This window comes from Hypanus sabinus, chromosome 10 (genome assembly GCF_030144855.1).
Source record: "Hypanus sabinus isolate sHypSab1 chromosome 10, sHypSab1.hap1, whole genome shotgun sequence".
NCBI classification, from domain to species: Eukaryota; Metazoa; Chordata; class Chondrichthyes; order Myliobatiformes; family Dasyatidae; genus Hypanus; species Hypanus sabinus.
The window spans coordinates 32,799,858-32,826,624 of NC_082715.1; the positions used below are offsets into that span (position 1 = coordinate 32,799,858).

The window sequence follows — 26,767 nt, forward strand, 5'->3', positions numbered from 1 at the left end:
GGTGATGAAGTAAAGAGCTGGAAGTTGATTGGTGAAAGAGACAGAAGACCATGGAAGAAAGAAAAGGGGGGCGGGGAGCACCAGAGGAAGGCGACGTGTGGGGAAGGAGATAAAGTGAGAGAGGGTAAAGGGGATGGGAAATGTTGAAGGAGATGGGGTGAGGAGCATTATCGGAAGTTTGAGAAATCGATGTTCATGCCATCAGGTTGGAGGCTACCCAAATGGAATATAAGGTGTTGTCCCTCCAACCCAAGTCAGGCCTCATCACAACAGTGGAGGAGGCCATGGATGGACATACTGGAATGGGAATAGGAAGTGGAATTTAAATGGCTAGCCATTGGGCCACAGTGTATGACCCCAACAGACTCACAGTTCAAGTGTTGCTTCACCTGGAAGGAATGTTTGGGACCCTGAATGGTAGTGATGGTAGTGAGGGAGGGGGTGTTAGGGGTAGGTGTAGCACTTGTTCTGCTTGCAAGGATAAGTGCCGGGAGGGAGATCAGTTTGGGGGGGGGGGTTGATGAATGGACAAGGGAGTCACGTAAGGAGCGATCCCTGCAGAAAGCAGCAAGTGGGGGGGGGCAGTGAAATAGTGCTTCACCTGTGAATCTGTTGGGGTCATGTACTGTGTTCGCTGCTCCAGGTGTGGCCTGCTATATATCAGCAAGACCCGACGTAGATTGGGAGATCGCCTTGCCGAGCACATATGGCAAAATTATCAAAAGAAACCTGTAACTTGGGATTCCATGTACATTCAGGATTCAAAACAGAACTTAGATGGTGTGATTAAGAGCCATGTATAGAAGTTATACCAGAAGTGGAGCTGGAATGTAATTGTTTATGACTGAAATAACCCATCCATTGCTGTGGAAGTAAAGCATAGATTGTTACTTACCACATAGGAAGTTCTTCTCCTTGTCTTTTATTCCCTGCATGACTGCAACTTATTCTTGCTCATATGCTTATCAGATTCCTCTTTGATTCTTTTGACATATGGTTCACTGTGGGGTATCTAATGTTAACCAATTAACCTGCCAGCACAAGTTCATGATGTGGGAGCCAGAAGAAATCCACAGCATCACACGTGAATGTGTTTATTCCACACAGAAAGCTCCTGAAGTTAGGATCAAAAGCAGGTGCTTGGAACTGGTAAAATAAATCACCTCCTTTTGTGCACTAAAACTATTTTCAAAGTGGTCAATTACTGTTGGTCAACTATACATATGAAGTTTATTGTTAAAAATACCTGAACGTGAGCCTGCAAACTCAGGCAGGGAAATAAAGGGGAGGAATAAGGTCATTTTCCAAAATACTTTATAGTGTCCCGTTTTGATGCTGGGGTTTGTAACTGATGATGATTTTCTGGTGATCAAAGTGTTTCCCAAGCAGTGCAATTTTAATTAATCGCATCTGAATTAAAGAAATTTCTTAGCAATCAGATATTCTGTAAGAAATTTCTGTGAAAAGCATGTGTGGTGTGCGATCAAATTTATGCAGTGTGGTATGGTACTGGTTAAGGGGAGGGGGTAAGGGTTATATATATTGTTTTTTCATACTTTGTAATCATTTAAAAATGAAATAAAAAAAGTTTAAAAAAAACGAAGTGTGGAAGTTAACTCACATTCAGTTGTCACAAGATTATAGTGGAAAATTGAATAGTTTATTCATGTTTTAATTAAAAACTATACTTTGAACAATTCCAGTAATAAAACAGGATTTAAAACAATTGAATATTTATTTTTTTTAGAAATCTGTATGTGAAAAGGTAGTTTTGGGATGTATGATGTGTATTCAACCAATTCAGATGGGCAATATGATCACTGTGCTGTACGTTGGTAATAATTTTGGTCATGGGATGCAGGCCTTGCATGTCTCCTAAACTGGTGTGGCACTTTGTTCACTCCAGAAATGAGGCTGATTTTCAGTTTCAGCAGGAAGCTGAAATGGTAGTCAGTCAGAGGCCTAAAAAAGGAATGGGCAGTCGATTTTGCAATCAGATCTCAGGCAGATGGAGATTAGGACATTCCACTGTGTTCCTCAAAGGCTTGTGACCAGGGCTGACTATAAGGCTGGAGGTGCAGTTGAAAGGGGATCAGACCTGAACTAATCAGGTGTTGTGTGTATTTGGGGAACAAAGATCATTGTGTGAGATGGAGTGTTTGAAGACTGGGTGGTAAACATGAAGTTTAACTTAGTGGGGTTCTGATGTGGAGCAACAGCATTAAATGATTCTACCGATGCATCTTGGTTCACATGTATGGCACCATCTGTAGAATGCCAAAAGATTAAATCCTGTATGAACTAAAGATGCAAGCTAATTGGTACTACATCGTACATTATACCAAGAGCTTCAAATAAGTATACAGTTCTGTGCAGAAGTTCTCCCTTCTCCTCCCTCCGCCTGTCTCCCATTTCATGTCTCCTCCCCTCTCCCTTCTCTCCCCCATCTCCCCTCTCCTCCCGTGTCCCCTCTCCCCTTTCCCCTGTCCCTTGTCCCTGGGCACCCTAGCTATATATAAGTGTGCCTAAGACTTTTGTATAGTACTGTACTTGCTCTGTCAGGTCAGCAGCAGAATGCTGCTGAATTAGGTAGACAGCTGCCTTTTTGATCTTGTAGTAATTTAAGAACAATTATGTGAGCAGTGAAGTGGAGGCTTAATATTTGCATAGTTTGGATTGCTCTTTGTTTGTGGATATATTGATACACCCTCACTTTGTTCTAAGCTGAGCATCATCAAACTTTATGATCCAAATCTATGATCGTAATTTATCCAATTTTGCGCAATTTTCCCTTTGTCCAACTTGTGAATCTCACCAATCCGAATGATCAGAGAATAAATCTGAAGCCCCATTAGAAGCTCTCATGGATATGTGCCTAGGTTGTAAACTAATAACCTTTTGCAGAATTGAACTAAGTTGTTCTCAGGTGTTTATTTCCTAAATTCGGTTTGATGTCCTTGAATCATGACTGCACAGGAAAAGTAGGATGTGCCATTGACTCTATCCCATGAGAAATTGTGAGTATCTAACTCAAGCAACAGAATTATTACTAATGTGTGTCTCAGTTCCCTGAAAGTGTTCACATAGGTATGTAGTTTGGTGAAAAAGGCTCATGTAACATGCTTTCCATTTTAAGTTGGGACATAGAAAGTAAAAGTTGGAAAGTTATATTACAACTTTGCAAAACTTTGAGAAGGATATGATTACACTGGACAGAGTACAAAGGAGATTCACCAGGATGTTCCCTGGATTGGAGGCCCTCAGTTGGAGAAGAGATTGGGTAGGCTGCATTTGTTTCTCTGGAGTGGAGGAAGCTGTCGATGATCTAATAGCAGTCTAAAAAAATTAAAAGAAGTATAGATCAAGTAGATAGATTCTTTTTGCCATGGCGGTGTTGTCAAAAACAGGAAGTCATAAATTTAAGGCGAGTGGAAGGAGTTTTAAGGGGGATTTATGTGGAAAATTATTTTACACAAAAATGGTTGACATCTGGAGCAAACTCTAGAGGATGTGGATCCAGATATATTACATCTAAGAGAGATTTAGACAGGCACTTAAATAGCGTAGATAGATGCACATCCAAAGCAGGCAAATGGAATGTTTGGAGGTCAGCATGGATGTGGTGTGTCTATACAGCTCTGTAAAACCATATTCTGGGAATTGGCAGTGAGCTCCACAGGATGATATCTGAAGCTACAGATGAACCTCATATCCTGATGTATCAGTTCATCACTGGATAAATAATTACAAGAAAATTTGAAATAAATGAAAGTAGTTGAAATATTAGCAACTCAAGTGCAGCATCCATGATGAGGGAAATAGAGTTAACCTTTTCAGATCAATGACTAAAAGAAGTATTTTAAAGAAAGAAGAACAGAATGGATAAATAGCATATTTGATTCAAGGAAATGCAGGAGTTGTTAGAATATAGAATTCTCTATTAAAGCAAATTTGGAAGCAAAATCCATGATTGACTTAAATAAAGATACAAGATACTGAAGTACAGTTTGGACTGGAATCTGGTAAACAGTCATTTCACAATAATTTCAAGCCCAGTGGATTAACTATTTACAGTTCTGTGATGCAGACAGAGTAAAGAGTTAAATTGTACCACTGAGGCAAAGAATGCAGGGCTGAAGATGCTGTATATTTAAATGTGCGTAGCATTCAGAATAAGTTGGATGAACTTGTGCAGTTGGAGACCGGTCAGTGTGACGTTGTGGGCATCACTGACTCGTGGCTGAAAGAAGGCCATAACTGGAATTTTAACATCAAAGGATATACTTCGTATCAAGAGGACAGAGAGAAAGGCATAGGTGTGGCTCTCTTGGTAAGAGATAGAATTACATCATTAGAAAGAGGTGACGTAGGGTCAGACAATGTTGAATCTTTGTGCGTGGAATTAAGAAACTGCAAGGGTAAACACACCATTATGGGAATCATATATAGGCCACCAAATAGTAGCCAAGATGTGGGGTTGAGATTGCAAAGGGAGCTGGAAAAGGTACGTACACATGGACACAATTGTAATGGGGAATTTCAGTATGCAAAGGGTTGGGAAAATCAGGTTGGTATTGAATCGCAAGGAATTTGTTGAATACCTACAAGATGGCGTTTTAGAGTAGCCTGTGCTTGAGCCTACTCAAGGAAAGGCTGTCTCAGATTGGGTGTTGTGTAATAAACCTGATCTTATTAGGGAACTTAATGTAAAGGAACCATTAGGAGGCAATGATCATAATTTGATTGAATTCGTACTGAAATTTGAGAGGGAGAAGCATCAGTCACATGTGTCAGTATCACAGTGGAATAGAGAGAATTACAGAGGTATGAGAGAGGAGCTTGCCCAGGTGGATTGGAGGAAGGTACTGGTGGGGGTGATGGCAGAGTAAAGGTGGCTGAAGTTTCTGGGAATAGCTCACAAGGCACAGGATAATACGTCTCACTAAAGTTGTTGTTCTGTAATGGCAGGTGTAGGCAACCATGGCTGACAAGGGAAGTTAAGGACTCCATAAAAATCAAGGAAAGGGCATGTAAGGTAGCATAAGTGAGTGGGAAGTCGGATGATTGGGAAGCTTTTAAAATCCAACAAAAGACAACTAAAAAGCTACAAGAAGGGAAAAGATGACATACAAGGGCAAACTAGCCAATAATATAAAGCAGGATACCAAAGGTTTTTTTCAGTTATATAAAGAGTAAAGGGAAGGTGAGAGTTGATACTGGACCACTGGAAAATGCTGCAGGTGAGGTAGTAAGGGGAGACAAAGAAATGGCAGATGAACTTAATAAGTACTCTGCTTCAGTCTTCTCTGTTGAAGACATTAGCAGTGTGTCAGAAGTCTGTGAGTGTCAGTGAGCAGGGGTGAGTGCCATTGCTGTTACAAAGTACTAGGCAAACTCAAAGGTCTTAAAGTGGATAAGATGGACTTGGATTAACTTGGATCAGATGGGCTACATCTGAAGAGTACTGAGAGAGGTTGCTGAAGAGATAACACATGCATTGGTCATGATCTTTTAAGAATCTCTTGATTGTGGCATGGTCCCAGAGGACTGGAAGATCGCAAATGTCATGCTACTCTTTCAGGAGGAAGGCAAAAGAAAGGAAATTATAGGCCAGTTAGCCTAACCTCAGTGGTTGGGAAAGTGTTGGTGTCTTTTATTAAGAATAAGGTTTCAGGGTGCTTGGAGACTAATGGTAAGCCAAAGTTAGCATGCTTCCTATAAAGGGAAATCTTGTCTGAAAGATCTGTTAGAGTTCTTTGAGGAAGAAACAAGCAAGGTGGGCAATGGAGAGGTAGTTTATGTCATTTACTTGCATCTTCAGAAGGTGAAGATTTTAATGAAGTACCACACATGAGGCTGCTTAACAAGATAAAATCCCTCTGTCATTACAGGTAAGATACTGGCATGGATAGTGAAATGGCTGACAGTCAGGAAGCAGTGAGTGGGAATAAAAGAGGCATTTACTGGTTGCCTGCCAGTGACTAGTGGTGTTCCTCAGGGGTCCATAGTGGGACCAGTACTTTTCATATTGTTTGTCAATGATTTGGATAATGGAATTGATGGCTTTGTAGCAAAGTTTGCGGATGATATGAAGATAGGTAGAGAGGTAGGTAGTGCGGAGGAAGCAATGCGATTGCAGCAGGACTTGGACAAATTGGAAGAATGGGCAAAAAAATGACAGATGGAATACAGTGTTGAGAAATGTACAATAATACATTTTGGTAAAAGGAACAATAGTGCAGATTATTATCTAAATGTGGAGAAAGTTCAAAGATCAGAGGTGCAGAGGGACTCAAGAGTCCTCGTGCAAGACTCCCAGTAGAGTTAATTTACAAGTTGAGTCTATATACAGAAAGGAAATCCAATATTGGAATTTATTTCAAAGGGAATAGAATATAAAAGCAAGGAGATAGTGGTATAAGACACTAGTCAGACTGCACCTGGAGTATTGCCAACAGTTATATCACAAAGATTGTGTTGTCATTGGAGAGAGTCTAGAGGATGTTCATGAGGATGATTCCGGGAATGAAAGGGTTAGCATATGTGGAGCATTTGGCAGCTTTGGGCCCGAACTCACTGGAATTTAGACCGTGGGGAGATCTCATTGAAAGGACTAGACAGGATGAATGTGGAGAGGATATTTCCTATGGTGTGGGTATCCAGGGCTAGAGGACACAGCCTCAAAATTGAGGGACAACCTTTTAGAACAGAAGTAAGGAGGAATTATTTTAGCCAGAGAGAAGTGAATCTGTTTAATGCTTTGCCACAGAATGCAGTGGAGGCGAGTTCATGGGTATATTTAAGGCAAAAGTTAATCGTTTCCTGATCCGTAGGGCATCAAAGTATATTATGAGAAGGAATGTGTATGGGGTTGAATGAAATCCGGGATCAGCCATAATGGAATGGTGGTGCAGACTCCATGGAATGAGTGGCCTAATTCTTCTCCCATATTTTACGGTCTTATTCTTTAAGTTCTAAATGACTTGCACACACTGTTCCCTCTAAGCTGTGTGGGTACATGGCGGCGCTGTAACTGAAATGCTCCCGCATGCATAGCCTTTGTTGCTATGCAGCTGGAATTTTCTTTTATATAATGTTAATTTAAAATGCCTCGCAGTTTTCAGGCCATATAAAAGTTTTCTGCTCAGAAGAATGGTTGGTCTGCGCAGCTATAATAAAAAAAATTCGATGGAAACTTGCTTGCATATCTAATTACAAATTGCCATCTAAAGATTGCAGTTGTTGAGGAAGTGTTCATTTACTATAAAATGTTGACGAAATTTGAAGTGACAAGTAAAATACTATTAAATGTACTGAAAAAAATCGGGGAATATTTACTAATACTGGTAGAAAACCAGTCCCGGCTAGTGTACACCTCCAGTTTAGGTCTGTGCTTCCACTAGCCTAAAATAATCATTGATGTAAAGGAAGTGGCTGTGGTTGGTGAGCATGTTGGGTTTCTTCCTCTTTCTCAGCATCTGCTGTGATGATATGGTCATTGCTTAGCGTGGGAATTAAGTTAGCAGACAGCCTAAGGAAAAACTGTGAAAAGGAAATATCAATATAGAAACCTGTCACAATCTAAGCAGGATTTAACCAACAACCCACAGTAGAAGTGCGCCATCAACTGTTACATCATCCTGTGGCTACTTCAATATAACAATGCTCTACCTGACATTAATTTGCTGAGGTATATTGATATAAATGTGATAATGTGCTGAATACGGTGCTGAAACTATTCTGCAAAATGTTGATTCGCCTATAGGTACATAAACTGCTTGAAGGCTTAAGGCTGATTTATACCTCTGCGTAGTAGCCTATGCCGTAGCCTTCGTAAGCGGCCTGCGCCATTGTGAACATTTATATCTGTGCGTCGGTGTGTCTGCATTGCTCTGCAATTCACCGCCAAAACGCTAGCTGGCAGTGGGGTTTCTAATGGCAACTGAGTGCATCATGTTGGAGTTGCAGCTAATAAATGTTGAACAAGGGTTACTTTTTTTTGAAATTACTGAAACACAGAAAAGAAAAGTGATGTCGGATGAGATGGTATGTGTGACCATTGAGTGGATTGAGGCAGAAGGAGGGTGAATTTTCTTTGCTTGTCCGGCCACTGAGAGACATGGACGAGGAAATGCATTTCAAATATGTCGGCAGATAGATTTGACAATTTGGTTCATCGTCTCCAACCGTTTATTGTGCATCAGTCTACGCACGGTATGCCTATAGACAGGAGGAAATGCGATGCTACCAAGCGGACCAATCAGAGTTGTTGTGGTCTGTGTCGCCGCGACATGCAGTTACATTTTTGGAGAGGTGCGCGTCAGGCTATGACGTAGGGTACAGCGTAGGTTATGTGGCTTCACTGTACCTATGGTGTTCATTTGACACAGAAGTATAAATCAGCCTTTATGCAACAACATTGAACTGCTTTGAATATTAGATATGATTATTGACTAGGTTACAGCTTTTGACATCCTATTCATCTTTTAGCCAAATTAGTGTTACTGGTTCATGAAGTCAACAATTTTCCAATTTATTAGGTTGTGAAATAATAACAATCAGTAGTATCTAAACGGAAAGCCAATGTACAATTGTCAGTTATTAGCACTGTTGTCAATCAGTTGATCATTACATTGGGAAGTAGGAGAGGATTCTAATTCACAAAGCTGCTACCACCAAGTAAAATTTGCAGAGATAAAAGTGGTCTTGTCTTTGACTGTCCTTCATTTGAGTAACAAAAGTTTGGAAATCTTAAGAAAGCAAAGTATTAATTCAATAATTCCAGTAAGTAGGATTTGAACACCTTAGCAATCAGACAGATATATCATAGCAACACATAGAAAATGCTGGAGAAACTCAGCTGGCCAGGCAGCATCTATGGAAAAGAGTGAACATTTGGCGTTTCTGGCCCGAAACATCATCTGTTTACTCTTTTCCATAGATGCTGCTTGGCCTGCTGAGTTCTTCCAGTATTTTGTGTGTGTTGTGTGGATTTCCAGCATCTGCAGACTTTCTCTTGTTTGAGATACATCATTGGACCATTCTGTATGCTTCCATAATATGGATTTAGTCAATACGTATAAGTACGACAGTTTTTGTATTTAGCTATTTGCTGAATAATGGTTTTGAACCTAAAAAGGATTAATACACTGTTTTGTTTCTTGAAGCAATACCCTGATTTCTTCTTCTCTGCATTCCAGGTATGCTCTGGGGGATGCTCGCCGACCGCTCCAGGAGACTGCAGTTTTGATTGAAGATGTTGTACATTCTCAGTTGATTAACTTGGTAAGACCTAGCAAAATTTTCAATATTGAGATTTGTAAACTGAGCTTCACGTCTTCTAAATTGAAATGAAGAAAGCCCGTCAACATACTTAAGATTTGTGTGAGAGGTTGCAGTGTACAAATCTTTAAAAATTATTTGAAAATATCTAAATAGCAAGATCTTGGGGTAATATAGGACATTCAGAAACCTCAATTTATCATTGAAAAGTAAGGGCCTCTTGGGAGACTTGAATTCATTTTTTTTTTGTAATTTATTTTTTATTGAAGTTCATCATCAAACAAATGTTTCCATAAGATGTATTTCAGACATTGTACCTATATATCATATAATCATATATATCACAAATCTCCACAAAGTATTTATCTGGGGTATACACTTATAGAAAAGAGTGGAAAGAAAAAACAAGTAAAAGGAAAGAAGTATGTACAAGTAGGGAGTGATCTTTATTTTACAATAGATTCATTGATTAGTGAGAATAAAATCAGGCCTATGAGACATTATGTAGTTAAACCATTTCCCCCAGTATGACTCAAATTGTTCCAGCTTATGATTAACAGATGCTGTTATCTTCTCCATTTTGTAAATGTCCATTGTAATTTCCATTCATGTATTTAAAGTGATAACCTCCTGTGATAACCATTTCCTAGTAAGAGTCTTTTCACCAGCCACCAACAGTATATTCATTAAATATTTATCTCTTTTCAACCATTCTTGAGGTATATATCCAAAATATATGGTCTTGCTCTCTAATTAGTTTTAAAGGCACTGGTGGCAATATGGGTACATGTAGAGAAAGAAACATCTGAAAAGCTACATTTGCAGTAAGTTTTTCAGTGCAAGCATCCATGCTGGGATCATTATTTTTTAACCATTCATGCAACTTAGGTTGGAAATGTTTAAATGTACTAGTCTATTCATGTTGTGTTACATAACCATATAACAATTACAGCATGGAAACAGGCCATCTTGGCCCTTTTAGTCTGTGCCGAATGTTTACTCTCACCGAGTCCCACCGACCTGCACTCAGCCCATAACCCTCCGTTCCTTTCCTACCCATATACCTATCCAATTTTACTTTAAATGACAATACCGAACCTGGCCTCTACCACTTCTACTGGAAGCTTGTTCCACACAGCTACCACTCTCTGAGTAAAGAAATTCCCCTTCATGTTACCCCTAAACTTTTGCCCCCTAACTCTCAACTCATGTCCTCTTGTTTGAATCTCCCCTACTCTCAATGGAAAAAGCCTATTCACGTCAACTCAATCTATCCCCCTCATAATTTTAAATACCTCTATCAAACCCCCCTTCAACCTTCTACGCTCCAAAGAATAAAGACCTAACTTGTTCAACTTTACCCTGTAACTTAGGTGCCGAAACCCAGGTAACATTCTAGTAAATCTTCTCTGTACTCTCTCTATTTTGTTGACATTTTTTATGGTACAATAGAATTTTTTGAAGCATTAAATTCATTCCTTTGAATATTATGAAGTTATTTTGTAGGATTATTTTAACCACCCATAGAATTTATTTCACAGTTACAGGGATTTTGTTTTAACCAAATACTATCAATAATAAAGAGCAGCATTATATACGCTGCTGTCATAACAAAAACCCAACTGTGACCTTGTTTACTGATAACACTTATAGCTTTCCCTTCATGCACTCAATTTGGATGTTGGCGTGTAGTGCTGGATCATTGATACTGACTTTGTTCATTTGATTATACTTTAACCTTTGAGTTAGAAACTGCTGTATTCAAGTCCCGAGCCAAGATTGAATCTTGGTTGACATTTTTGAGGATGAAATAAGGAAAGCACATCATTGTTAGACACACAGCTCTTCACACATAACCCGTTAATGCAAAAGTAGATCGATTTATTCAGAAGAAAAATCTTTTGGTACTATAGTACTTGGTGATCTCCCAGTGTCCTGGCAACACTTATACTTCAGACAAATCCCAAAATAGCTTCATTATAATTTATTGCATAAGTGTTGCTGGAGTGTTGGTATTTCCAGACTAGCTGGGATGGGATATCTAACACAAGTGAGTGTTTTAAAAAGGCAGAAATTTGCTGATGATGGAAAGCCTTGCAGCTTTTGAATAATATGAAATTCTTTATACTGATACTTTACTAATCTGAATAAATAAATATGGTTTATTTAAGAGTGTAAATTTTTGAAGTTTTATAACTGAGCTGGCTGCTGACAGATGTCTTTTTAATTTTTTTTGTGCCACGCTAAAGTACAAGTTGGACCTGTTCATGTGTCCCTCTAAGTGCTTTTTCCATATTTACTTCCACCACTTTCTCTGAATTTTGCTTCAGACAACTACCGTTATTGATGTGAGGATAATTTCCCTACACTTATGAAAGGCTCACCAGACTATAATTTACAGGATTATCTATGTTGCCCTTCTTAAACATAGGAACAACTTTGGCTATTCTCCAGTTCTCTGGGACCTGACTGGGGCTAAGGAGGATATAAAGATCTCTGTTAACCAGCAGTCTCCTCACTGGCCTTCCTCAGTAACCTGGATTAGATACCCGTCAGGTCCTGGAAACTTACACACCTTAACGTTTTTTTAAAGAAACCCAGCACCATCTCCTTCTTGATGTCAGCATACCCCTCTCTAATATCACTACCCTCCATGTCCTTCTCCTTGGTGAATACTGATAGGAAGTACTGATTTAGTGTTTCACCCTTCCTGTAACTCTGGGCATTAATTTACTCCTTTGTCCTCGAGTGTTTCTATCCTCTCCTTAGCTATCCATTTGTTTCTAATGTATGTATAAAAAGGATTGGGAATTCCCTTAATCCTATTCCCTTATTGTCCTTTTAAGTCATCCTGATTCCATGTTTTATTTCTTTATCGTATCTCTATATATTCAGTGGCCATTAATATATAGTTACTTTATACATGTGCTCTTTAATGCAAATATCTAATCAGACAACCATATGGCACAACTCAATGCATAAAAATATACAGACATGTTCAAGATGGTCAGTTGTTGTTCAGACAAAACACTAAAATGGAGAAAAAATGTGATCTAAATTATTGTAACCATGATTGTTCAGTGTCTGATGGGATGGTTTGAGCTTCTCAGAAACTGCTGACTGCTGATGTCGAGATTCTCACGCACAACAGTCCTTAGAATTTACAGAGACTGATACAAAAAACACGAAGTGAGCGGCAGTTCTGTGGGCAAAGATGCTGTGTTAATGAGAAAGATCAGAGGGGAACAGCCAGACTAGTTCAAGCTGACAGGAAGGTGACAGTAACTCATACAACCACGCAATACAACAGTGGTGTGCAGAAGCGGATCTCCGAATGCAGAGCGTGTCGAACCTTGAAGCGGATGGGGTACATCAGTAGAAGATCATAAACATACACTCAGAAGCCACTTTTTTTAGGTACAGAAGGTACCATATAAATTGGCCACTGAGTCCATTTCTTCATAATGTGGATCAAAGTTAAAATTTAAGAACAAATAATTTTCTTATTGCCTGTAAATATAATAGTTAATTTAAATTAGTTACTTCTATTAAAAGAAGTAGTACTGTAGAAATGGGCCATTTGACTTAGCTGAAATGTGCCAGCATTTGCACTGCACATAAATCAGATATGCTGTATTTCAATTTCCATCATCAATAAAATATAGTGGATTCCTTTATTGGGTGTAAAACAAAGTGTAACTCATTTCTGCTTTGTGTTCTAATTGCACAATGTTACATGAATGTTTTCTTCCCCTTATTTTTCTGAAAAAAGGAAAAACAGAAAGGTAGTGCTGTTTAACCATTTGAAGGCAGCAGGGCAGATTGAGAAAACAGTTAAAATATGCAACCAGAGTCCTAAGCAGCATAGAAGTAAGGAATCCAAAATCAAGTTCTGACAAACCTCTGTAAAATAAGGGTTTAGCCATGACTGGAGCATTTAACCCAGTTCTGTTGTCATTTTAATTGTCGTTCAACCATATATGAATACCCATGAATGCAACCAAATGAAAGTGTTATTCTGGGGCCAAGGTGCAACACATGGTATCAACAGTCATACACAGCACAAGGCACATATGGTGCATATAAGACAGCAAGCCCATATAAGGCAAAGATAGTCCAGGACCTTAAGTCCATGAATGTTGCAGCAGTGTGCAGTGGAGCACAATGCAGCTAGACTTCTGCCTGATGAACACTGGGGGCAGCACCAACTCCATCTTGGACACTGCACCTCTCCACTCCAACGCTTACAGAGAGGTACGTGATAGAGGCGCACAAAGTCATGATGTGTCTTCACACTGTGGAGGATAAATATTTTCATTTGCTTGAGAGTCATGAACCAGAAACAATGGATTTACAGTTATTAACAAAACAACTAAAGGTGATATATATAATTTCCATTTACCCAGTGCGTGGTTCAAATCTGGAAAGCATTGCCTGATCTGGTGTAAATAAACTCAGTCATGGTTTTCAAAGTAGTAGTTTAAAAAGCATATGGTAAAAGCAGAAGAATAGAATTAGCTGCTTTGCCCTTACGGAATGGTACTATGAATAGACTACAATGTTGTTACTGTTCTGTGTTTCCTTCTCACTTACCTCTGTCCCTGAGATGTGTGTCTCCAGTGTGTCCTTCCATTCTTTGCATTTCAAACAATCTGTCATGCAGCATGCCTTTTATTCTTCTCTCACATGCATCTGAATAGTCCATCTATCCATTACACAACCTGTGTTTCTGTAGCTCTCCCTCTTCATTGTTTCATTCTCCCCTCACCTCACAAAATACCCTTCAGTGTCAAGTCTTTTGTGCAAACTCCATCTATGTTGTCACATGCACGCACGCGCGCGCACACACACTTACTCTTTACTTTCACATACTGCACTCCACTCTCGCTCCCTTTCCACACTCTCTCTTTCTTTCTACCCTCTGTCCCTCTCCACTCTCTGTCCCTCTCTCACAAGCCAATCCTCTCCCCCAATCTCCCCCTTCACCCTCCCCCACCTCTCAACCCTCCCACCTCTCTCCCACCTTTCTCTTATCCCCCTCGCGCTCCACCCTCCTGTCTCCCTCCCCTTCCCCATCCCGCTCTCCCCACTCTCCCACCTTTCTCCTTCACTCCTCCACCCTTCCCTGTCCCCCTCCCAGCTTGCATCTACATTCCCGCTGTCTCACACATAGTCACAGAAGCACACATTCTCATTCTAACACATGCAATAACATCCTGATACACACAGATTTCCTCTCTTACGCACACAATGCATTCTCTTTTTCTGACGTACTCCCCTCCCTTTCTAACACACGAACATATTCTCTCCCAACACCATCCTGAACCTCGAGTGAATTTTCTGCCTTTGCAGTTACTGATATTGTGGCAAATTGCCTTAACTGAGTAGTTTGCTATGATACAGTGAACTGAAATTGTTTACATTGGTATTATTGATTTTATTAATATTTATTAGTGTTATTAATTTTAGGCTTTGACTTCTTTTGAAATGTCTGTGTACAGTAGCATGGTGGCATAGCACTTTGCAGTGCTAGCGATCGGCAGTTGAAATTCAATCTTGTTGCTGTCTGTAAGGAGTTTGTTCTTCATACCAGGTGTTCCAGTTTCCTCTCGCATTCCAAAAAGACATCTGGATTAGAGTTAAGGTTGTAAGTTGTGAGCAGACTATATTGGTGCTGGAAGCATGGTGACAGTTATGGCTTCCCCCAGCAGATCTCGGACTGTGTTAGATGTGCAGTGGGGATTTCACTGTATGTTTCAATGTACATGTGACAAATGAAGCTAATCTTCTATCTTCTGTTTATTTGCTGCCATGTCAGCAGGACAGTCGTTGAAAGAGCTGGACTCTGTTGTTTACCTTTTTAATTCACTGATACAGGTTCTGAATCCTGAACAGTGATCATCTTCAGACAGTTATATCTGATTTCTTTACTTTTATCCATCTTGGAAAGCAAAAAACTAGGTAAAAAGCTGAATGAAAGCAAAGAAACCGGCAGCATTTTCTCTGCTGAATGTATTCATTGGCCGTTTGTCTTGGCTCTGGATCACAGAAAGTAAAACTCTCAGACTGACCACTGATGCCAAGTGCATTTTTTTTTCACTTCCTTGAGCCACAAATTCTCAGCTGAAAATACTGCAATGAAATCTGTTTCACAATTAAGTTGGATGAGTATTAAGTGGGCAAGGAAGCTAATCAGGTTTACTTAACATTTCATGTGTTCTGTGTATATATCATTCTGTGCCTGTCGTAGTAGATTTATTATGAATTTCATAGAGTCAGTCCTTCAGTCCACCGTGTCTATGGTAACTATCATGCCTATCTATATGAATGCCACATGCTTTTAGGTACCTCTTCAGATGCCTCCTAAATGTTGTTGTTCCTCTGGCAGCTCATTTTGGATCAAACAAGTACTCTTCATGTAACAAATTTCCATTGAAATCATCTTCATGTCATCTGTAGATTACCTTCTTGATATCATAAATTTATGCCCTTTAGTTTTAGATGCACCCACCCTGGGAAGCAGGATCTAGTGCTTTCCCAGTGTATATGAAGAATAAACTCTTCTCATGATTCCAGCCGGATACACGTATCAATTATAACTGATATTTCGATGACATACTCTGCCATCTTCACCAGGGATCATGTCTGATCTGGTGGTATAAATACTCCTGTTATCCATCCCTCCTCACCCAATCAGGTTTCCACTCTCCCACCTTGTTTATAATCAAATTCCAGTTCTTACTTATAGAGCACAATCTTTGTCTTTGTTAAAATTCTTTTTCTCTATTTTTATTTCAATGCTTTCCTTCACCAAACTGTCCCAAAAGACATTGGCGCAACACAGTAGATTTGTGCTGTCAACATCATTTCTAGAATGCAGTGTTCTACTGCTGCTATCTTCTCCAGGTAACCCAAACGGATACATCTTCTGTGCTCCTTGATGCAGGATTCCACCATGTGTCCCATCTGGCTGATGTACTCTGCTCTGCATTCACAGGGAATCCTGCAAATGCCAGCTGTCCTGAGTCCCAAGTCAACTTTGACCCACATAAGCTGTGATTTAAGCTTCCTTACAGGTTTGGCAATGGTACTAATCTGGTATTTCTTCAGGATCCGGGCGATCCTTCCAGAAACCCTGGAAATATAGGGAGGACGGGCAGTAGCGACAGGTTCATCCTCGTCAGATTTCCTGGTTTTTGCATCAGCTCTTTCAGCTCTGACTATCTGCCCTTTATAACCCTCTCATATTTTTAAATGTCTCTAACAGGTTACCCCTCAGCTTCCTTTGCTTCAGGTAAAACAGGCACAGCCTATCTCTCCTTTTAGCTTAAATGACATCCAGGCAACACCCCGTGACTTCTTCCTACTTAAACACATTTTTCTTATAGTACGGCAATCGTAACTGCACAATTTTCTGCAACATTCATGCACTCAGGGTCTTGGACTATTCTTTTGAGTGACTGTACTTCACTGATATCTTATCCATGCTTGCTATCTTGTATGTGCTATGGGTGCCTTGTGCTGTGTGTGACGGTCGGTACTGCATGTTGCACTTTGGCTCTGTAATAACTCTATTTTGTTTGGTTATATTTATGGGCATTCATGTATGATTGCGTGGCAACTAGACTTGAACTATAAACTACAGTTCAAGTAAGTGAACTGACACTTTTTTTATTTCATTGGGATAAGTTTTGTTTAACGTCCACATTTTTCAGTTTGCTTGAAGGGAGCAGCTAATGAAATCTAGCTCTGATTTGTACGGGGCCCTTGTTAAAGAATGTCACTGTGCTGTCTTTACGACAGTTATTTAGTTTATAATATTTTCGCTTAGTAATTCATTCGATAGTGTTTTCTAGTTAGAATTAGAAGTGTTCAAAGTATATTCATTGCATGTAAAATATATCGGCATGCGATGACGTCACATCCGGTTTCGCCGCGTCTTGTGGGAAAATACCGGTTTGAAATTAGCGCGAGGGTGGGGGCTTACCACGAGGCACACCTGAGCAGAAGTTGTTTTGCAGGCATGAGAAATCACAGTGAGAGCAACGCTGTAAGTTATTAGATAATCGATATATTGAACTAAGATGTTAATGCCGATCCTGTTAGAAGTAACGACGGTCGATAATGTTTATGCTTTCGTTAGTTAAAGAGTTGCGGATAGTTTGCATGGAAGTGTATTTAAAGTAGTCAATGGAGCAGGTAAACTCTGCCTGTATACTGCACCTTAGTGTAATGTAGTTATAGTCACCTTTGCAAGTATTTACAATTGAAATGTGATATCAAGGAAGGAACAAATACTGTATCAATCTTGTATTGTTTTATCAACAGTTTTCACCATATGTTAATGTGAAGAGTGAACAGTAAATGGTTAATCTTACTGTGATCTGGTTCTTATTAACTGTGGTTTATCTCGACGTTTAATTCGGCGTTTCATTACACGCGAAGGAGAACGTTACAGTCATTTTACATTTTATGGTCAATAATACCTCAATATTTAAGTGTAAGATTAAGAGCAGTAAACCAACAACTGCTACATGTTCATGAGGATCTATCAGATGGAGCGATTTTGTTTTGAAGAGGGGACATTTTAATTATTATTAAGTAAGGTCAGTCTCGAACTATTCTTGCCCTGAAACAGATTCTATTCTACTGTTTGGTGGATATTTGAAATATTTACACATTTAGAATTGAGGTACTTGAGGCACTTAAGTTGGCTTTACTTTGTTGAATTACATCCAGGATTATTTAGTGACTTAATGTGTCGATATTGTGGAGAAGTTGATAGAATTTTGTCTGATTTGCATCAGAGATGAGATTATTGAGGTGGAACATAATCCAGGTATTTATCCAGGCATAAAACCAATTATTTGGTTAAGCTCTGATCATCAAAGAAGGAGGAAAACACATTAAGAATGATCAAATAGAGATGAGTTTGTTACCACAAAGACCTTCTCTGGATAATATGTAAATATTTTGCTTTGATGGTATACTAAATTAATAGTGGAAGATGGGTTTAATAAGAATAAATAGACAATTAATTATTTTCAAGACAAGTCAAGTTTATCATCATTTAACTGTATACATGTATACTGTCAAATGAGACAACATTTCTCCGGACCTGGGGATAAAGCACACTAGTACACATAACACACAATAACTTGGGAAACTGAAAATTAAATCTACAAATGAATTACAAATAGATAAACAAAATAAAGTGCATAGATTAAATATTTACAGTACAAGTTAGCCAGTGACACTTTGAATGTGATGCAGCAGGGAGTTCAGAAATCTAATGGCCTGAGGGTAGAAGATATTTCTCATCCTGACCATTCTAGTCTTTATGCATTGGGGTCTTCTGCCTTATGGTAGAATGTCAAAATGGGTGCTAGATGGATGGGTGGGATCCTTGATCGCACTAAGGGCCCTGTGTACACTGCACTCCTGATAAATGTCCCTGATGAATGGTAGGGAGACCCCGCTGGTCCACTCAGCTGTTTTTGCTGTCCTTTATAGAGACTTGCCGTCGGATGCTCTGCATCCTATACTAGATGGAGATGCAGCTTGTTAGGATGATTTCGATGATTCTCCTGTAAAATTCAGTTAAAAGAGGGTGGGTGGGGGGCCTCGCATGCCTCAGTCTCCTCATAATACAATGTATAATACAATGACTACCATCAAGTTTGATACAATTGAAGATAATAGTGGTGGATTAATGTGAGGGAGACTTTATTTGGTCTGTGAATTATCTATTTCAATAGAGTAATTAACAAAAGAAGATACATTACCCGACAAATGTTGGAATTGTTTTTGACACATGATGTCAATGTTCATGTGATGGCTTTGGAATTCAAATTGTGGTATCCAACCATAAGTTGATATCAATTATCCAATTTCATTGCCACTTTTATTGACCCCAACTAACTAAAAAAAAGTCTAGATTTGGAAATAATTCAAAAAAAATGTGTAGCTCAGATGGTTGTTGTTTGGGTTGAGTTTTTCTCCGATCTTGGCAATTTACTTGCAAATGTTTCATCACCATACGAGGAGACATCATTGGTGCACTGTTAATTGTGGTCCTCCAAACACTTGGCCTGTATAAGCAGATTGCTTGTCATTATGGAAATTAATTGTGATGTAGGCATGGAGTCTCATCGCTGATTGATTGTGTGGCAAACTTCATGTGTTGTGGTTTGGAATTTTGCAAACATTGGCTAATAAATAGGATCAAGGTCGACAGGTCTGTTTACAGAATTGTGTATCGAAAATCATGCATCCAGAAATTCTTTTGCTTTTGTTTCTTGTGCCATGACTTTCACTGATGCCTGTTGAATTAGTGCCCTTCTTGATCTCTACACATTTGAAATATCTCCAAACTGGGGGAGAAAACTATCCACAAGGATCCATGAAAATTAACTGGCTGTCAAGTGGTATGACCAATTCTCTTTAGTTGCTACCCATGAAAAACAAGAGCAGCACAAATTTGACTGGGCATCAGTAAAAGGCAAACAAGCAAACAAGTAGCATGCAAAAGAATTCCTAGAAGGAAGGTTTTCTGCAAACAATTCTGTAAACAGGCATGTAGACCTCGATCCTATTTTTGAGCCAATGCGGGCAGAATTCTAGACTGTAATGCACAGAGTTCTCCATACAACTAATCAGCAGATTGATAAGTATCTGAAGGCCAAGGATTCAGAGGATATCACAATTAACAGCAAATTGATCATGCCTCCTCTTATGGTGACAAAACATTTGCAAATTAATTGTTAAGATCAGAGAATATCTAAATATTTTTTGCTCAACAGACTGTTTCCGTTTCATTAGCAGATGTTACTGCAGAAAATTTTACAAATCAAATATTCCAAAGCTCTCAAGAACATTGCAACAATGAAAATACTTTATGGTCTAATTGACCGCAGTTTTGCGAGGAAAACCTATTTGTGTGGAACAGGAAGGGAAATGTTTAATTAAATAAACTATGTTATAATTACCAGTCTGGAATTTTAGTAAATATACTGTACCTTGAAATTAAAATATATTAATAGCTTGATCCAAAATAAATAAACATGCAACTATATAGTTTGCATTTACAGGAGAGAGTCTGGTTTGGTTCGATGAAAAGTACATGTTTAACTTCAAAAGAATGAGTTATTTAATATGATGTACAAATGATAAGAATCTTTAAACATCTTTGTCAAAATAAAAAGTACACATAAGTTGAGATCACAATTTTAAACTTGGGTTATCAGGTTAATATGACTCTTTGTTGAACGGTATCTCTTTGTTGTGAACTACCACATGCAAATTACTTTGTGTCACCAAAGCGATTTCAGACCAAGTTTCCTTTTGCAGGAAGAACAAAATTTTCTAAGAGGAGAAAAAATCTCTTGCGGAAACCAAACAGAACCAAAGTGAAGGTTCAAATGGAGCAGTATGAGTACATCGGATCCAAGTTGTAGAGAAGAAGATCTGTAAATCTCTGTATTTTTTTCCCTGATCCATGTGCAAGTTGGCACATGGTTAATATGATCTCAGACTGAATGAGTAGTTCAAGGATTGCTATGACAGAAAAGCATCTCAGTTCATGGAGCATTAGCAGAAGTAGTGGATAAGTGTGAGCTGTTCCATTAAGTTTGGCTTCAGTTGATTTCTGCTGTGATTAGTGTCTGCAAAACAGCAAATTTTACATGTAAACTAGTGATAATAAACTAGATTCTAATTCTGATTTCCAGTAAAATGTCTAACTATTCTGGAGATAAGGTTTTAAAACAAAAGTAGAATAGCAAAATAATTGTGAGATACTATCTTGATTGCAGAAACCTATGGTTTTCCATGTATATCTTTTTCTGTTTTTATAAAGCTATGGCTGATGTGGCAGTTAAGGGGAATAGTGATCATAATATGAATGCACTTTATATAAAAGTTCAAACTGATTTCATTCATTTTAAAACTTGCATCTCAAATCTTAAGTAAAGCAAACAACAAAAACAATGGTGCATCAGTTGGCTATAATCGATTGAGAAACTACATTGAAGGGTTTATCAGTAAGCAAGCAACAGGTAACATTTTTTAAAAATCTCATTTACCAATAATGTATATTCCTTTACAGTAATTCATCCATGGTTAACATGTAAAGGTAAGTTTAATGTTGTTAAAATAATGATGTAAACCTGAACATTTGGAAAACTTCAAAATTCTCTAAAGGATAATCATAGTGTTGATAAGAAACAAAAATAAGCTGTAAAAGCTTATACAGAGAGGTAAAATTAAAAGATTAGTACCTTTTAGGCTGAAATGGTAGAATTTATGTGGAGTAATAAGGAAATTGCAGAGGAAAATAAACATTTCATGTCAATTTTCACAAAACATCCTGGAATTAAATTAGTAATGGAAAATTTAATGGTGCAGAAAAGTGATAAATTCCTCAGGATCTGCTGAACTGCATCCTTGGGTTTTGAAGGACGAGGCTATAGAGATGGAAGAAAATCCACTGCCTTTCATCTTCTAACATTTCAGTATTCTTTGGTACTGAGCCCACAAATTGTAACCCCTTTATTTAATAAGGAAGTAGAAAAAGCAAGGAACAGTACACCTGTTTGTCAGACACCAATATTAGGGAAAATGTCAGAATCTATTATTAAGGAAGTGGTAACATATCACTGGGAAAATAATAATAATAAAGTTTAAAGTAAATTTATTATCAAAATACATGCATGTCACCATATACAACCCTGAGATTCATTTTCTTACAGGCATACTCAATAAATCAATAATAATAATAGCCATAATAGTGTCAATAAGATGGGGTAATTGTATTTGAAAAATCCTTTAGTCTTTTGAGACTAGACCTAGCAGAATTTCAAAATTCAAAGTAAATTTATTAGAGCTACATGCAAGTCACCCTATACAACCCTGAGATTCATTTTCTTGTGGGCATACTCAGTAAATCCAAGAACCATAATAGAATCAATGAAAGACTGCACCAACAGTGTGGACACAAGATAATAAGCTGCAAACACCAAAGAGAAAAAAACATATACATTAAATAAGTGATAGCTATCAAGAACATGAGATGAAAAGTCCTTGAAAGTGAATCTATAGGCTATGGGAACAGTTCAGTGATGGGGCAAGTGAAGTAATCCCCAGTGGTTCAGGAGTATGAGGGTTGAGGAATATAACTGTTCCTGAACTTAGGTGTGAGTCCTGAAAGTCCTGTACCTCCTTCCTGATGACAACATTGAGAAGAAAGCATGATGTAGTGGTGGGGATCCCTGATTATGGATGCTACTTTCATGCGACAGCGTTCTGTGGAGATGTGCTCAATGGAAGGGAGGACTTTACCCGTGAAGGACTGGACTGTATCTACTACTTTTTGTAAGATTTTTCATTCAAGTGCATTGGTGTTTCCATACAAGGCTGTAATGCGACCAGTCAGTACATTCTCCCCACACCACACCTTCAACACAAACACCTATGTCAGGATGCTGTTTATCAACTATATCTCAGCATTTAATATCATCATTACCACAGTCCTGATTAAGAAGTTGCAGAACCTGGGCCTCTGTACTTCCCTCTGCAATTGGATCCTTGACTTCCTAACTGGAAGACCACAATCTATGTGGATTGATGATAACACTTCTTCTTTGCTGACATTCAACACTGGCACACCTCAAGGTTTGCTGACAATGCAACCATTGTTGGTAGAATCTCAGGTGGTGATGAGAGGGCATACAGGAGTGAGATATGCAGCAACAACCTGGCACTCAAAGTCAGTAAGATGAAAGAGCTGATTGTGGATTTCAGGAAGAGTAAGATGAAGGAACACATACCAATCCTCACAGAGGGATCAGAAGTGGAGAGAGTGAGCAGCTTCAAGTTCCTGAGTGTCAAGATCTCTGAGGATCTAAGCTGGTCCCAACAGATCGATGTAGTTATAAAGAAAGCAAGACAGTGGCTATACTTAATTAGGATTTTGAAGAGATTATTGAAGACATTCTATAAATGTACTGTGGAGAGCATTCTGACAGGCTACATCAATGTCTAATAAAAGGGGAGCAGAGGGTGGGTGGAGCGCAGCTACTGCACAGGACGGAAAGAAGCTGCAGAGGGTTGTAAATCTCGTCAGCTCCATCTTGGGTACTAACCTACAAAGTACCCAGGACATCTTGGGGAGCAGTGTCTTAGAAATGTAGTGTCCATTATTAAGGACCACCAGCATCCATGTCATGCCCTTTTCTCATTGTTACACTCAAGTAGGAGGCACACACTCAGCGATTCAGGAACAGCTTCTTCCCCTCTGCCATCCGATTCCTAAATGGACATTGAACCCTTGGACACTACCTCCGTTTTTAAAAATATACAGTATATTTGTTTTTGCATATGTTTTAATCTATTCAAAATACACATACTGTAATTATTTATTATTATTATTATTAATTTTCTCTCTCTTCTATATTATGTACTGCATTGAACTGCTGCTGCTAAGCTAACAAATTTCACGTCACATGCCGGTGATAATAAACCTGATCCTGATTCTTTAGAAATTTGTCAAAGCATTAGATGTCACTCTGAATCTTTGCAAATTTCTGAGGAAGTAGAGGTGCTGTCATGCTTTCTTCAGAACTACATTTGTGTGCTGGGCTCAGGACAGATCATCGGAGAAATTTGAAGTTGCTGACCCTCTCTACCTTTGATTAACAGACGAGAATTGGCCCATTTCCTGAATCTGAAGTCAATAATCAGTATTTGGATTGCTGTAGGCTTTTGATAAGATGCAACATGGGATTATTTAACAAAATTGGAATATGTGGGATAGGGTCAGTATGCTAGCGTTAATTAAGGCTTGTTTAAAACAAAACTGAATAAACAGGTCTTTACAGTTTGGGAAGCTGTGAGCAGTCAAAGCATTGCCAGGATCATTTCTGGGGCTCCACATGAATGAGGGGATTGAGTGTAATCCATCCAAGTTCATTGCTGATAATATCAGCTCTAAGGGAAATGTTTGAGAGAGTAGATGATGAATGGATGTTAGAGATATCTAGAATTAGGGGTCAAAGTCTTAAAATAAAGGTAGAGATTTTTTCTTTCACAGGTGTGGTATATCTTCAGAATTTTGTGTCCAAGAAGGCTGTGAAGGTTCAGTCACTGAGTGTATTCAAAATGGAGACAGACGCGCTTTTCAGTATTAACATAGAGATATATGGACTAGTGTAGGAGAGTGCTCCTTAGATAAATGACTCAGCTGTGATACCTGGGCCTGAATGCTTTATTCCTGCTATGTTTTAATGCTCTTGCTATTAATGAAAATTAGAGTAGAAGAAAAACTACTTTTAAAAGACTTTTTCCACTTACACTGACATCTAGTGTTGACTTAATTCTTTCCTTGGCTGCTGAACAACTGAAGAGGAAAGAACAAGTATTTCACAAATTACTTGAAGTTTTCCTTTACCTTATTTTGTATTAAGTGACAATGACTTGAAAATAAACTATCATCTGGTTTATATTATAAATTTTATAGATTTTGTGCAGGATTGTGTGTTAATTTTCAGAATTAATGTTCTTGTGTTGGTTTTTACAGACATTTTATTATTGACAGAGTAACAATTCATGTATCACCATTGCAGAGAACTAGTTAATGCAACAATCTTACTGAAGCTCCCTCCCTTAATCCCATTAGAAGCAATAATTTCCTCATCAAGAGAAGTATTGGCGATTGGCAATTGAACATGTTTTAAAAAAATTTCTAGCATTATTTTACAATGTGTTAAGATTTGTGGGTACTTTTTGCAATTAACTTGTCTCCACCAGTGCTTACTTACGACTGTTTACAAGGGAAGACATGGCCAACTTGCTTTCTTTAAACAGATAACCGAAGGAACGTCAGTGACATGAATGTAGATGAGGTGGAAGTTTGATATGTCGTAAAGGTAGTCTTCCAAAGTCTTGAGAGAGACAAGGGCACTTATTTATGAGATATGGAAAATTTCTATAAAATATTGACAAGCTGCCAGTAGATTAAAGCAGAATTATATGGGAAGGAAAGGAAGGACGATATAAAAACAATCAAATTCATACAAATTTATTTCTATTATCATTTCATAAAATAATGGAATTGATTTATCATGCATAATTTGGATATTGCTTGCAGAGTAAAACAGTGATGCCTACACTGAAGAAGTTAAGATGCTGCCTGGCCTGCTGTGTTCTACCAGCATTTTGTGTGTGTTGTTGTTTGAATTTCCAGCATCTGCAGATTTCCTCATGTTTACTGAACATTTTGTTCTTTTTTTTACAAATTCTACTCTTCATATTAGATGTCTTTTGGAAAAGCTAGAAGTTACAGTTTCATATACAATTCTCTGTCTTTCAAATTATGATAATTAACAACAATATAATACCATCACACCCCACGACACAATGGTAGTACCTTCTGGCTTGTTACAGATCGAGAAGTCATTCCAGTGATTGGATTAATGAAGCTATCAAATTTGACGTTAAAAATCTACATGCACTCCAACGCACGGATGAAGATCAATTTGTGTGAAGAATCTGTAGCTGGTCCTCTTTTTGAGTCTTTCTTGATCACTGAAACAGAAAGTGCACTGATTGGCTGGAAATTGAAGATGGATTACTTACCATAACCATCAATCTGCACAATGTTTCTTTTACTGTATGTTATGAGCAGTTTATTTCTTATTTAAACTTAAGAACATTTTTTAGCATTTTGTCAAGGACATTTTACTTTCTTTTTAAATGCTTCCAAATTTTACATTGAGGAGGAAATAGCTAAAGCATTCATACTTTATGCAGGGTTGTTTCCTCCCAGATGCTTATCCGTAATTCTGTTATAGTAAGGACAAGTGATTTTAAAATACCTGGCTTGTGCTCGAAGATGCAATTATTGATAGTTTGCCCTAAGGAAGACTGTGTAGGCGCCAGTAGAACAAATTTAAAAAAAAACTATAGTCTTTTACTGTGGAGTTTTTAACAAAGGTTCTTTTGATATTGAGGTTAGGGTGAAAGCAGTTCACGATGTGCAGAGTTACTTCACTGCCTCAGTGATTATGTAACCAGTAATTACAACTGACCTAAAGTGAGAAATACTGTGAATATTCATCTACTCAGGCAGGATCTGAGAAGAAAGAAAAACAAATGTTCAAAATCAATAACCTTTCATTCAAACTGTGTGTATAATAGAGCATCTACAGATTTAGAAAAGGATTACTGTATTGTGATATCTCAGATTATCTGTTCTTCCAGCTGAATGAACTCCAGTATAAATAAGAATCAGGTGATTTTACAAAACCTGCTGATTCACAAGAGTAGCTTTGCATCCGGACATCAAATTGGAAATGTATTCCTTTGTGACTTCTGAGCCAGTGAGAAGGAATTTGACTTCATAGACACATTCATGAATGTACAGCCAGCTGTATGTGTAACTGAATTGACAATGAAAAAATCTCCATATAATTCTGTCTATTTCCATTGT

General features: G+C 38.4%; 1 protein-coding gene across 5 annotated transcripts in view; it reads left to right on the top strand.

The window, feature by feature from the left end:
- supt3h (SPT3 homolog, SAGA and STAGA complex component) overlaps window positions 1-26,767 on the top strand; it is a 396,945-nt gene that overhangs the window by 202,280 nt on the left and 167,898 nt on the right. For all 5 annotated transcript variants that reach the window (XM_059981629.1, XM_059981630.1, XM_059981627.1 and 2 more), the window contains one exon: window positions 9,201-9,285. In XM_059981629.1, the coding sequence (XP_059837612.1) occupies window positions 9,201-9,285 (85 nt within the window). The remainder of the gene's footprint in view (window positions 1-9,200; window positions 9,286-26,767) is intronic.